The sequence below is a fragment of the Hydra viridissima genome, unplaced genomic scaffold (genome assembly GCF_058129835.1).
Source record: "Hydra viridissima isolate aposymbiotic clone 2 unplaced genomic scaffold, HvirCarnegie_v1 scaffold_12, whole genome shotgun sequence".
In the NCBI taxonomy this organism is placed as follows: domain Eukaryota; kingdom Metazoa; phylum Cnidaria; class Hydrozoa; order Anthoathecata; family Hydridae; genus Hydra; species Hydra viridissima.
This window is the reverse complement of record NW_028324311.1, coordinates 10,681,047-10,695,944: the sequence shown is the minus strand read 5'-3', so window position 1 is coordinate 10,695,944 and position 14,898 is coordinate 10,681,047. Positions and strand designations below refer to the sequence as shown.

General features: G+C 32.8%; 2 protein-coding genes across 2 annotated transcripts in view; both read left to right on the top strand.

Annotated features, from left to right (window-relative positions):
- Window positions 1-1,552: 1,552 nt before the first annotated feature.
- Window positions 1,553-3,078, top strand: LOC149881226 (uncharacterized). The gene is made up of 3 exons (XM_090067954.1): window positions 1,553-1,660; window positions 2,382-2,573; window positions 2,773-3,078. Exons 1-3 carry the CDS (start codon window positions 1,553-1,555, stop codon window positions 2,950-2,952), a joined length of 480 nt encoding a protein of 159 aa, XP_089924080.1. The 3' UTR covers window positions 2,953-3,078.
- An 11,435-nt stretch (window positions 3,079-14,513) lies between these two features.
- The window catches only part of LOC145193651 (4-hydroxyphenylpyruvate dioxygenase-like), a 15,200-nt gene continuing 14,815 nt past the window's right edge, over window positions 14,514-14,898 (top strand). Inside the window, exon 1 of the mRNA XM_090068449.1 lies at window positions 14,514-14,893. Within this exon, the coding sequence (XP_089924575.1) occupies window positions 14,891-14,893 (3 nt within the window). The 5' untranslated portion in view covers window positions 14,514-14,890. The remainder of the gene's footprint in view (window positions 14,894-14,898) is intronic.

Sequence of the window (14,898 nt, the reverse complement as noted above, 5' to 3'; positions counted from 1 at the left end):
AAAATGAGGAGAATAAATCGGAAAACTCTCCTAAGTGTGCTTGCTGGTAATTATGCGCATTCCTAATTTCTGTGCGTATTCTGGATGATCTTGTACTCTTTTGAAGCTTTGCCAATGCACACTGAAGCTGTGATGAAGGGGTTCTGTTGCCTGTTTACTATAGATCCCAAGTGAAGTTTGTTTCCAATCAATGAAGTCTCTGACATGATAAAAAACTGCATGAAGCTTTGGTGTAACAGAGACTTGTGTCAAACCAAGATATGATGTTTGAAACTGACTGATCTTCTCTGCATAGGAAGGGTCGAGAATGCTTCCAAAGCAGGCTGTTACAACAGCAATCAATTTTCAGTGGGAATACACAGTTGTCAAAAGCTTCTGGCACTCATTGCCAGCAAATTGTCCACCATAGTGATGTTGAGTTTGAATATGTAAGAGCCTAGGCCATTCATCAACTCTGGGCCATATATTTTTCATTGCCTTGAAGAGGTTATTGACAACTCCAAGCATTAAGTGTTGTTCCATAGGTAGAATTGATTCCAACAGAGGCTGAATCTGGCAAGTCAGTCAATGGCGTATGGATTGTTAAAGCATCTTGCTTTTTTCAAGACCATTCCATTTGTCTGAAACTCTTTGAAGTTTTTTCTGATTGATCCAAATGTTCTGAGATTCCCACACTTTGAAAGATGTTGTGATTCTACATCACACCAAGTACAAGGATGCGAGCTTGAGAGAGCTTGAAGACCACAGATAATGTTTGCAACTTTCAGCTCATATGAAATAATGTTTGTTTACTGAGCTTACTTGAATCAATGTAAGCAATCTGCTGATGTTTTCATAAGTTTCTGACAAGTCTTCTGCAACAGCAACAAGAAGCTGTTTTTTTAACTCCACTGTCCTTGGCATGTGGTGTTGTGAGAAGACGCTTGGTGGGAGGAGAATCCTCTGTAACACTCCTCTCAATAACTCCTAGACTGACCTTAAGAAATCCTCTTCTACCATCAATGCCAAGCTTTATGATGTTATCAGAGATTGTTAAGCAAGAAGAGCTTCATTAAGAAAAGAGTCCAAGTTACTGCAATGAACAACTGTTTGGACCTTTTTAGAAGTTGTTGCTTTTTCAGTTGAACCTTCAATTTTTGTGCATGAGAAATAATCAAAAAAATGTTTGTTGAAGATCTCAAACTTTTTTTGGAAGCTAGGTTCAACCACTTTAGACTTTGTGACTTGGTTAAGCATACTTGCTAGTTTTTTCACTCCTTAGTTTGAAAGACCAGTACTTGAACAGTGATCTTTTACTGTCATGACTGGTGAATTGTCAAAAAGTTTTTTCAGGGACGGATTAGGACATTTTTAGGCCTGGGGCTGTAAGTATAGGAGGGCCTAATGTGGCGGTAAGGTAGTATAAAAAAAAACAATAAATATAAATTGTAGCATAATTTATGTACTATTTAGTTAATCAATTAACTTTAAAATAGTTTTTTATATATTGACTTTTCTGGCCTTTTTTGAAGCAAACTTCTTGATCACTACTGTGAAATCTCTTGATCTAACTATGTCACTTTCAATGCATAATAAAGCCAAATCATTTAAGCGAGGTTGTCCCATTGTTGATCTAAGTTCATTCTTAACTCTTTTAAGGACTGAAAAAGATCTTTCTCCAGTACAGTTTGTGACCATAAGAGACAAATAAATTCTCAACACAGTGTAGACATTCACAAAGGTATCGGTCAAACTCAATGCCGGATTAACCCGGGTTCCTGGGAGCCTAGGCGCCCGGCCCCCAAAAATTAGGGTATCAGTGGGGCCCCCGATTTTTAACGTTTATATTATTTTTTTTATTATATATGACTTGACATTCTAAATTAGTTTTATTAACTTTGATAATTTCTAATCAAATTAATTCCATTAATTTCTCATGTAATTAAAAATAAAAACTCTAAACTTTTAAAAAAAAGTTCGAACTTGAACACGTTCGAACTGTATTGGAAAAAAGTTCGAACAATTTTTATCTTTTTTTACTTACTTGAAAAAGTGAAATAAACGGATATAATTTAAATGCTAAACTGCTTAATTATTTATCAAGAATTGCGAATTGACATTTTGATTTGAATTTTTTATTTTATTTGAGAACAAATAATATCACTTAAATTAATAGTTGTTTATTTTTTTTTATTTTTTTATATTTACTGTTAAATATGTATTAAATATTTTATATATTTTTTGAAATATTAGTTTTTTACTTCTTTTTTTTTTTTTTTTTTTACCACTAAAGAGTTATAAATTAAGATTACAATTATTTTTGCAATAATTGGACAATAATGTACAGAAAATATCTAAGCGGAAATTTAAAACGCAAACTGAAAAAAAAATAAATGTGACAGACAGCAAACAACATTAAAAAAATCCCAAAATTGACTAATTTTTTCCGATCTCCTGATAAAACATTAGAGGAGAATCAATGTTTTTCAACTGAATCAAATCCAACTGCAGAAAGTTCACAATTGCAGAACGTAACAGATAATTCTTCAATGAACAATTCAACAGCGCAGCAAGAAAATGTGTCATATGGCAATGTAAGAATACCTTGGAATTTAGAGGAAAGAATAAATAGTTAAATTTATTGTTATTATTGTTATTACCATTATTATTATTTCTTCTGTTATTGCTGTTTTTATTATCATTATTGTTATTATTTTTGTCATGAGTAATATTATTAAACGCATTATTATATTTAATCGTTAACTTAAACTGCAACGTTGTTTTTTGTTTTAGTCCAGTTTGTTAATATGTCAATCTGACCCAGCATTGTGGACGGATTTGAAAGAAGCTCAGCGCTACTGCATTTCTATGAAAGAAATTCCTGATCAAAATGTTGAAGAAAAAAGTTTTGAAAAACCTAAAAAAGTAACAAATACCAAAATAAGGTGCTGCTCTCATCTGTTTTTCTTTTAAGCTGAAAAATGGTGAAATTCGAAAGAGAAACTGGCTTATCTATTCACCATCCACAGGAAAAATATTTTGTTTCTTCTGCTTGCTTTTTCAAGATTCAGACGAAAATTTCAGATCTGGATTCAACGACTGGGCACATGGACTGCGTTCTATACATAGACACGAACAAAGCAAGCAGCATTCTGATGCAGTTCAGTGCTATTTTTGAAAAGTTACATTAAAAGGAAAAATTGATATTCATTTAAAACAGCAGTCGGAGGATGAAAAGCGTTACTGGAGGGAAGTTCTGAGAAGAGTTGTTGAATGCTTGAAATTTTTGTGCAGTCGAGGTCTAGCTCTTAGAGGTGATTCAGAAGAAATAGATGACTTCAGTAATGGAAATTTTCTCGGGGCCTTAGAATTCTTAGCAAAATTTGATCCATTGCTAAACACTTAGAAAGCCGAGGAAACCAGGGCAGAGGAAATGTTTCATACATTTCATCAACAAGTTATGAAGAAATTGTCTAATGAGAAGAATATATCAGCACTTGAATGTTTACAAGCAATTCGTAGGAATAAGTTAGAATCAGTTTTTCCCAATGTTGACATCGCATATCGGATTTTTCTTACTCTTCCCATTACTAATTGTAGTGCAGAGAGAGCATTTTCAAAAATGGCAATAGTTAAGAATTATCTCCGTTCCTCAATGTTAAATGATCGTTTAAATGCTCTTTGTTTAATGACAATTGAAAGAACACTGTTAAAAAATATAAATTTTCAAGATGTTGTAATTGATTTTGCAAATGTAAAAGCAAGAAAAGTTTCTATTTAAATAAAAAAGTAATCTTATGTTTTTTGCATTCATTTTAAAATACACTTTTTTAGGAATGGGGCCCCAAATATTTTTCAGCTCCCGGCCCCCAAGACCCTTAATCCGGCCTTGGTCAAACTATTCTTAACTAGAAAGGTGTACATTTGCAGTTCAACACAATCAGTTTCATTGGGCGGTGACAATTTGGCAAACAGAGAAGTGAAGTGAATAAATTCACCATGACAGTTAGGTTCAACATCTTCAAAATATGTTTCACATACAAATGAAACATGATCTCTCATACCATCATTGGACAAAGATTGTAGATTTTTAAGAAAACCAAACCTTTTGCTGACTGTATCATATGCATTAGCCCTCTGTTTAAGAGCAACTAACAATTGATCAACTATAGGCAAAAAACACTGAACTTTAAACTTATCAGAAGGGGATAACTCTAGATCTTCTGAGTCACCATAATCCCATCCTTGGTTCCTCTTGCGCATTCGCCTTGATTCACCTTTGTACGAATCGGTACCCAGATCCTTTCCTTCCTTTTCAAATGCTGTGAACTGGCTCCGAAGAGAATGAACAAAATCACCCAAAGAACGAAGCAGTTCCGTAGCGGTGTTGAGATCCATGTCTGCCCCTTGTAAGTAATTGCTAGTGAAATTGAACCTATTCAGAATTTTTGACCACAATTGAACTAGGATACCTGTTTCATGATGACTCATTATATCTTTCAATCCTGCGGCTTCAAGTCGTGTTTCTGGCTTTTGGGACATATCTTGACACATGATATCCAGTGTAGACTTCACTTGCGTATAGCCAACCTGGAGGGAGTGTACAGCATCATAATGTGCTGACCATCTGGTATCAGATAACCTTTTTAAGGTAGGCATATTAAGTGGCTTTAAAACTGCCATCAAACGATTCCAACGAGAGGTGGAGGCAGAAAAAAATACAAACAGCTTATTTACAAAGTCAAAAAAAGTTACAGCCTCAGAACAACATCCTACAGCACATTGACCAACAAGGTTAAGCGAATGAGCACAACATGGTATGTATTCAGCTAAGTTATTATGTTCTTTTATTTTTGCTTGCATGCCATTGAAACGGCCACTCATGTTGGCAGCATTATCGTAGGATTGACCTCGGCAGTCTTTAATTGAAATGCCAGTATTTTCCATAAAATCAAGTAACTTTGTTGCTAATCCTTCCCCAGTGTGCTCTTCTATAGGGATAAATGTCACAAAACGTTCAACTGGTCCTTTAGAAGTCATGTAACGGAATATAATGGTAAGCTGATCTACATGTGAAATATCTAGTGTTGAGTCAACACTAACTGCAAAGTATTTTGCTTCTTTAATCTCAGTTAAAATGTGGTCCAAAACGTCACGACTTAACACATGAATAAATTCATCACATATAGTTGATGACAGATATGACACATGACCTCGGCCTTTGTTCGCTCTTTTCTGAATATGTTCTGCAAGCAATGGGTCAAACTCAGCCACTAGCTCTAAGCAACCTAAATAATTGCCATTGTGGACAGAACCCACAATTTCGTTACTGCCACGGAATGACAACCCACGCAATGCTAACATTTTGATTACGGTAAGAATACGCAACAGTATGTCATTCCAGTACTTTTTCTCTGATTCAAATTGCTCTGTGAGCCTCTTACTAATGTGCTCTCCAGCTTTCCTACGTGTTAAAAGGGTTTCAATTGATTGAATGTGGGTTTCACTTGTTTCATGGCGAGCTAAGTCTCTTGCAGCGTGTTTCCAATCATCATATCCTGATGACATCAAAGCAGATGCTCCAATTCCACATTTTGAATTAAATAATTTACAATGGGCGCAGAAAACCTTACCAGTTGATGGGGAATAGCAAATCCAGTCTCTCTTAATTTTCTCACCATTCACTTTTTCCCGGAAAAAAAGGGACTTTGTACACTGTCGTTTAAACTTAAAAGTGTCACCAGGCAGTACTTTAGTAGATAATTTAAAATCGCTATCCATATGTTGGCATGATAAAAACCCATCTGCACTTTTGCTGAAATACTCACGCAGGTCTTCGGTTATAATCCACTCAGCCACATCGGTGTTGACAGTGTGGGTCGTCAGAGCCAGGGGTAACACTGCTGAGATAGTTGAGACGCTTGAACTTGCTGTAGCTGAGTCTGCAGGGACACTATTAGCACTACCTGGAACTGGTGCTGACATTATTGACATAGTTAGTGAATTTGAACTCGCTCTCGCTGTAGCTGATACCGAGACACTACTTGCAGTATTACAAAACTCAGTCATTTTTTTATTTTTGTTCAATAATTCATTTAATTGAATCTCATTCTTCTTCTTTTTTTGCATTTTGTCCCAACCGCTCAGGCCGCTCCTTTTCATTTTTTATTTTAATTTTGTAAACGAATGAGCAATGCTGTAATTTTCTGCGGTAACGGAAGTGATCATAAAATAAAATAAAATAAATTTTTTTTTTGATGTTTTAATGTTTGAGAACATTCAAGTTTATTTATGTTTCCATCTATGTCCGCACAACTATTAGTTTTTTAAATACACGCTAAAAAATTAACTTCGTGACATAAATTTTCTAATCAAATAGGTTTTATAAGAGAGTGCTTTAAAATCATTCACTAATATAATTGTTTTTCCTTTAAAAGGTTTTTACATCAACGAATGTTTTAAAAGCATTCTCTTATAAAACCTATTTAATTAAAAAATTTATGTCACGAAGTTAATTTTTTTAGCGTGTTTTTTAAAAACTGATAGTTGTGCGGACATAGATGGAAACATAAATAACTTGAATGTTCTCAAAACATCTTTATGCGGAAAAATAATTTAAAAAATATTTGCGAATACCAAAATTCCGCCAAATATACGAAGATAAAGATATAGTATATCTCTATTCATTTATTTATTCACAACGCCTCCGCAGCTCCCAATAAATTGATTTAAAAAAACTGAGAAACATAGGAATATTTATCTGGTTTCCTAAAAAAAAAAAAAAGTAAAAAAAAAAAAAAATAGTCACGGGCCTTAGGGCCTATTTTTTTTATAAGGGCCTGGGGCTGCAGCCCCATCCGCCCCCGCCTTAATACGGCCATGAGTTTTTTGCACTTGAAGGCCCTTGAAAAGAAATGGTTAAATTAACCGGACAATTAAAACTATAAGAATATTTTCTACACTAAAACGTAATAGGAATAAAAGTGTATTTTACAGATACAGGGCTCCATTTAATATATTTACTCATATTTTTATTATTCTCTTTTTTTACATGTACTAAAAAACAATATTTTATTAAGTGTCTACATTAAGCATCAACATCTTAAATCAAATTTATTTTGAGGAATTTTGATATGAGAATAACAAGACTTAAAAAGTCTTAAAATTGCTTTGAGACAATATTATATGAGACAAAAATATAATCTTGAAACATCCTTGTCTTATCTTATCTTGGTTTGAAACAAAGACCTCGGTTCATTTTAAGAATAACAAAATAATGAGATGCCAATACTTAGTCTGCATCACATATCAAAAAGCTAAAAAAGAAGATTAATTTACATTTAACAGAATTCATAGTTTTAATTACTCGAGTTAGGGGTAATGGTCTTCGATGCTGTTGAACCACACAAACTGTTCCATGAGGTGAGGCATCCTTTGTGGAAATTACTGAAGATGCAATCTGGTTGGCCAAAATTTGATCTTCAGCAACTAAAGACTTTATATTGTGTTGAAATGTTGTCTGATTGCAGTCATGAGGAAGGCCTTTTCCAACATTTGTCAAACAAACTGAGCATCTTCAGCCTTGTTTGGATTCATTCACCTTTGAATTTGGGTTGAGGGGGTGGGGCTCTTTTAGTTTCAATCTTCCCACTTTGCAAATGAGACAGTTAGACTGGTGTTCCCTTGTTTCTGGTCTGGTGGTTATGCTTTCAAAGTTGTAGACTGTTGGCAAGATCAATGACTCACCAGAACATTTTTTCCTAAATTTTTGGGCCACAGTTCTCACAAACGCCCTCTGGAACACGAGAATCGCTGAAGCCTATTTTTGGTTCAAACACAATTTATTGTTGAACTTTTTCAACAATAAATTGTGTTATCTGTCGCTCACACTTTTGAAAACATAAGAAGCAGACGAAATTTCTGTGTTCTTTGTATGTTCTTGCAGAATATGGCATTTTGAATCATAAATGACAAAAAAACAACAATTACAAAAAAGTATAAACATAGATGTAAAAAATCTGTGCCTTTTCCGAGAAAATTTAATTAGAAAAACTTATTGTGCAACCCTACATTAATATGTGACTGCCCTTTCCCGGATAATCTGAGTATTGTTAATTATCTTTACTGTAAAAATGCAAAAAAATCTGACCGGTACCATTTTTCATAAAATAAAAATTCAACTTAAATTTTTTTTTCTTGGACATAAATGGATCATTTAAATTTTTACTGTTTTTTAATCAGGAAGGTATATAGTAAAACAGGGTAGAATGAAATAGGGGGTAGAATGAAATAGTTATGAATGGGGAAAGGTGCCTATGATGGCATACTTAACTTTACCGTTTCTCTGAGTCATTACCTGAAAACTTAAAAAATAATTTTTGACATGTGTGTATTCCCTTTAGCATGCAGAATGAAAATGAACCTCAGAATTTTTACTATTTTGCTTTTTTATAAGTTTATACCATTAAAAAAAAAAAATACAAGTATGCCATCATAGGCAACTAACAACTCTTATGATGGCACACTTTAAATAAAATAGACAAACAAGAAATTTTTTTGTTTTTTATTAATCGAAACACAACTTATCAAAAAAACAAAGTTGATAATAAATATTTTGTCTATAAGCATAGTTCACATAAATTTTTTTCTACTTCTATTTATGCCTGCACATAAAAAATGACACCAAGATCTGCGTTTTTGACAACAAATCCATGGTTCTTTAGAGCAAGACAGCGTATAAAGTTCATAACAATACAAAAATGCTGCATCAGATTCGAAATTCATTTTACTATTTCTTCCTTTAATCTCCTCACTGTAGTATTTTTCTTCAACAACCGTCTTTCTTTTTGTTTTTCTAACAAATTTTTCCTTTTCTTTGTTATCTTTTTCTTTTAATTCTTAAATATCCGGTGTGGTATTCAGAGGTCCAGTTCTTCAACGTTTTCGTGCCTTTTTCAATTCAATTTTAGGGGTTGCTAAAGGCATCGGACACAGCTTTTGTATTCTAGATCTTATCCTTTCGTTGAAACAGAAGATCCAATGTATATGAAAGCTTCTGATGGGGGAGATCTCATTTCCAAATGTGTTGGTTTCTCAAGCTCTTGTATTTCATCTTTGTTCTTAGCCTGATCGCCTTTTTATGAGCATAAAAATTTATTTCAGGCATTTTTTTCAATTCATTTTTCAGACTTACCTATGTTAGCAACTCCTCGGTATGCCATCATAGGAAAGAGTCACCATATTTATTAAAACAAGCTGTGTCTACCTTATTTTACACATAGCATTAAAATAAGTATTCTAATAAATGTACAAAGCCTGCAGATGAAATGCATGAAAGTTTCACTTCTGTACGATGTATAATAAAATCGTAATCCTGAATATATGAGGGCATTAAAACTACAACACCACATGCGAAAATTTATGTTCGTTGATTACAAAAGCATTATTTACGACAGAGGGACGAATTTTTACTAGAAGTAATGAATTACTAATATACACATGTTGGTCTAATCACTTATGCACCAAAACTAATATTTTTGGAAATATGATCAGTATGCCATCATAGGCGCTATGCCATCATAGGCACCTTTCCCCTATGTTTACTCTTTTGTTCTTAATTAATTATTGAATAAACTTTTTGCAAATATTTTTTGATCATGTTGCAGAAGATTTTTTTCTAATTAAGATAATATCAAATTTTAATTTAAAAAAAAAAGTTTTTTTGATAATTTCTTAAGTTTTCGAATGAGTGATATTTTTTTTTCTTTTTTTGAAAAATGGACATAAAACTCTCGAAAATTAAATTTCATATTAATGAACTTAATAAGTATACTTGTTGAACTTTTTACAATCAATCTTTATAAATTTTTTTTATAAATTTTAAATCAATTCTTGTTAAATCTATTCTAATGTAAAATATGCCTCGAAACAACTTGCTCTCAAAGAAAAAAAAAACCTACACCGAAGAGCAAGTTGCACATGCAATGACCAAAGTACAAAGCGGTGAATTTTCACTTAACAAAACTGCTCAATCATTCAGCATACCAGTAGCAACTCTTCAAAGGCGTGTCCACGGCATAGGTGAAACATTTGGGAGTGGTTCAAACACGAGATTGTTGTAACAACTTGAATCAATTTTGGTAGATATCCTAATCAAATTATCCGATTGAGGCTTTGGTAGAACTTACAATGACGTCATCACACTAGTTACCGACTATTTGCAACACCAAAGTCAATCTCATTTGTTTCCTAATGGTACACCAGGGAGAGATTGATATAAGCTTTTCATAAACCGGTGGAGTCATAAGTTAAGCATCAGGGCTATTGGCAATATTTCATCACTCAGAGCCGCTTTTTGCAAGCAAGAAATAGTAGCAAAGTATTTCAACACACTGCAAAGAGAATTCAACGAAGCAGGAACCAATGAAAATACTTCATGTCATTGGTGGAATTTTGATGAAATTGGCTTTTCTGGTGATCAAGGCAAGCAACATATAGTTTGCCGGCGTGGTGCAAAACGACCATTGAAATTGGTTGGCAACAATAAAAAAATACATTATACAGTTGAAGACTCCACGGGAAGAAACGGCAGGGTCACATTTTGAAAGTTTCGACTCTTTACACTTTCTAGCTTTACTAACCATAATAGCATATTTTGTATTTGAATTCAAATCAAATAAATGATTTGATGCATATTTAAAGTTTTTCTAAATTTTCCTAAAACTTCGAAACTTATAAAGGTTTAAAAGTTTAATAATGATTTATCTCAAAATGAAAAAATGTGACCCTGCCGTTTCTTCCCGTGGAGTCGTCAGTTGGATATTATTCATAAGTTTAGTCGTAGATAGACATGTGACACATGTCACCTATCGGGTCGTACTTATTTGTATTAAAAAACAATATCTTGTTAATTTACTTACCAGCTCATTCGTCACACATTCTGCAGCCACTAGATGTCGGTGTTTATTGTCATGTCAAAAGAGTTTGGCGCAAATTACTTCAACAGTTTTATGCAAAGACAAAGTTCAGCAACTTATCAAAAGAATGTTTTAGCCAACTGCAAGCAAAACCTTTTAGCTCTGGTGAATTTTTTACACGCACCAAAATAGTTAGTGGATTTCAGAATACTGGCTTGTTTCCACTCAACATCAATAAAATCGATCAGTCAAAATTGAAAATTGCTAATACGTTTGAAACACCGCCATCTCAACTTGAGCCTTCATCATCTCAACCACCAGAATCTATGAAAGTACCAAAACCACTACTAGTACCAGGAACTACACCATCTCAGCCACTGCTATCTGAATCTATATCAACAACATCTAGCATCAGCATGTGTTGCATAGCATCAGCTTCAAAGTCACCTCAAAAGCCAACTCGCCTGCAAACAACCTTCAATAGTCTAGTAACTCTGACTATTCAAAAGGAAATTCAAAAAGAGGTTAAGAAACAATTGCAATCGGTCCAATCGCTTGCAGCAGCTTCGCAACAAATGTTTCACATCTAACACATTGACACAAAAAAACGAAAAAATGTAGATGTAACAAGGTTCAATGGGGAGTGTCTCAGTAAACCTGAAATGCTCGAAAGATTAAAAGATGCTGAGAGCAAAAAAGCAGCAAAGCAAGCTAAAAAACAACCGAAGCTAAGCTTTAATGAAGAGCAGTAAATAAATCAAACAACAACAACAACTAACAACAATAGCAGCTGCAAACCAAGTGAAGTGTAAAAAGTGCCGCAAGGTTTTAGGCGAAGCTTTAACAAGTCAATACATGAAATGGTATCAGTGTGAAAATTCAAAATGCAAGGTTTGGCTTTGTCAAACATTCATACCAAAGTGATATGTAAAAGGCGCTGAGTTTTATTGCACAAGTGACAAATCAGCTCAACCTCTAGTACCTCTCTACGACTCAACATCATGACAAAAATAAAGTTTTTTTTATTTGGTTGTTTTTTTAATTGTTAATATTTATTGCTTTTTGTTTTTTTTAGTTAAGTGTTGTTTTAATTACACGTAGATTTGCGTATTTCATTCTCCCCGAATGTGAAGGTAGAATGAAATAAATATTTTTTTCAATTAAATAAAGTTTCTTAAAAAAACAGAAAGCTTTTTTTACTTGATTTGTGTATATTTAAATACAGCTCAAATTTCTCTACAATTTAAAAAAAAAAATCAAAAACCTTTTTCCCTTAAAAGAAATTAATTAAATTTCTTAACTATTTCATTTGACCCCATTTTACTCTATACTTTCATCCTACCAAAAGAATTTTTCGGGAAGAGTCGGTTGCATTTTTCTGAAGTTTTATAACAGTGAATCGTTTGCTGTAACGCGGTTACAGCAAATGCTGTAACAAAACGTTTGCTGTAATGCTGTAACAAGATCTTTATTTACTGACTACTGACTTTTTTTTTCCGAATGTTAAGGAACAAATTTTGGTGAAGATTATTCAAGATGGTGTTCAAGAAAAAGATTTTAGCGAAGAGCCCTCTTCACTTGTCAAGAGGTGTTATCATCTTTAAAAACAATAATAACAATAAGAAGAAGATTAGCTGTACAGTATTCTTCCGCATTAATACGGTTCAGAAGTTACATTCTCATGGAACCCTTGCTGTACTGATCAGAAATCTTTGCCATTAGACAGAATAGACGATAGTACTTTCACTAAATTTAAAAATGATTTTTTAAATTTAGTGAAAGTACTATCTAGTCTTTTTTAAAAAAGAAATACAAAATCTCTTTTAAAGTACAAAGCTGTTGTTTACAAACTGTTACAGCTTGTTAGGTTTCACTCTTGTGTAATTCAAGTGTAAATTTCAACATGAATAATTAGCGAAGACCAAAGCCTGAGGTTGAAAATGGTAAAAAACTAATAAAACTGTTTTATAAACCTGAATATGTATTTTAAAGATTAAATCACTGTTTTCCAAGACTTTCAACTTTAAACGTTAATTTGTTGTTCGATGTTTTAACGTTAATTTTGGCATAAAAGAACTTACATTATGTAAAGTTTTAAGAGAATTTTGAGTTTTTTACGCTGGCCAAAAAAACTATGGGAATAATCGTTGAGGTTTGTAAAACTATTGTTGTGGGTTGCCTACTATTTTAATTTCAATACAAATAATTATAGATAAAATGTAGTCTAAGTATATATTCTTTACATGATAGATATATCGATCCCCCAGAACCATAGGGAAATAACTAAAAATACCATCAAGTTGAGAAATGGCCGGTCAAAGTTTTGCTGTAAGTTTCGTTATCGTATAATAATTTGCACATAAAATATTTCCGAATTTTTTTTTTACAGTTATGTTCAAAATATATTAAATATCACATCAAAAGAGATATCTTGACTAAAATTATAATTTTTATGTCAGTTAACTCAATTTTTGGAAATTTCGGACTTGTTTCCCTATGGTTCTGGGGGATCGATATATTGACCTAGTAATCTAACAAAAAAAAAAATGATAGAAAGAAAAAATTTTTACTTCAACTACAAAACCAAATAATCGTTAATATAGTATATCACCAAAAACAGAAATTTTAGTGACGCAACCTCTTCATAACTTAATCTTCATAACCTGACTGCATCATGATAACCTGACTGCATCATGATAATCTGACTGCATCATGATAACCTGAGTATATATTGGGAATAGATGCAATTAATATCTCTCTTTTAAAACACTCAATAAGCTTGTAGATTTGAGCTTACTTCATTTGTGACCAGACAGCTTGAAGCTCCTGATGGAATTTTTCCACATTTCTAAACCTACCATGCAAACGTTGGTTATTATCAAATTGTTTCATAAATTCTGAAGTATTAGTTAGGGATTGGGCGGCCAATAAAATGCAGCAATTTTATTTTCATTAAACCATTTTAACAAGTTCTGAAATGTGCTTGGGATCATTGTTTTGTTGGAACGTCCACCGTAGAGGCTTTCATCTATAAAGCTTTTTTTAAGCCTTTAAACTCCTTTTGTTAAGAACCATAAAAGATAAGTGGCTATAAGCTAGTTTTAAGGAGTAATTCAAAAAACTACTTAAAGTTTATATAAAAGCCTTGGAATAAAATCGACAAAAAAAAAATGTCGCCGCAGTTATCTTGTGGGGGCAGTTATTAATTTAAAAGTTTAGGGTGTCTGGATTTCGCGCTGATTAGTTGTTATAGAACAAATAGTACTAATAGTTGAAATAATAAAAATATGAAGCGTACCCCCGAAAATTGTTATCAAATTTATGAAAAACTATCAATGCAATACAAACAAAAATCTTGTTAAAAACGGCGTGAATCTGTATAACAGTTTTGTCAATTAAGATACATTATTGCACGCCAGATTTTTATTAAATACAAAGCTTTTCTATATTCATAACCACTATGGCTTTCGCAGGTACTTATGGCAAAATTCAATTGCGAAATGTCAATGTTTTATGTTAAACAATAAATACTAAATTACAAATTAACAGAAGAAACAATAAACATTACATTTTATAACACAATTTTGAAATATCAAAAATTTCCTTTGTTGCCCAAACGTTACAATGCAAGTTTAAAGCCGAAAAGTAACAAAATGTAGATTAAAGAGAGATGGACTTCGTCCAAAAAAAAAAATTCGAGGCAGTGAACTTTAAGATAAAAGCAATTAAAGCGCCTCATTAAAAGCAAAAATACAGTTCGCACACCTCCAAGTTGCGAAATATGAACCTGAAATAATGATGGATTATAACAAGATTATTATACTCGTAATATAAAGCGACCATGTTATAACTGTAAAACCAAATGTTTGTTGTCAAATAAAAATTTTATTGTGTACATGTGTTTAAGTCATTAGAAATTATTTTTTCAGTACTTTTATTTCGTTTATTTCTATAGAAGTTTAGTACCAACATTGCTCGCTCCTATTCCACTCATTATGGTAAT

Bases quoted from the DNA above. Each gene is read 5' to 3' on its own strand.
- LOC149881226 (XM_090067954.1), top strand. From the start codon at position 1,553: ATGTCACTTTCAATGCATAATAAAGCCAAATCATTTAAGCGAGGTTGT. The intron at 1,661-2,381 runs GTACAGTTTGTG...TAAATGTGACAG, and splicing joins CTGAAAAAGATCTTTCTCCA to ACAGCAAACAACATTAAAAA. The intron at 2,574-2,772 runs GTAAGAATACCT...TTTTTGTTTTAG, and splicing joins AAAATGTGTCATATGGCAAT to TCCAGTTTGTTAATATGTCA.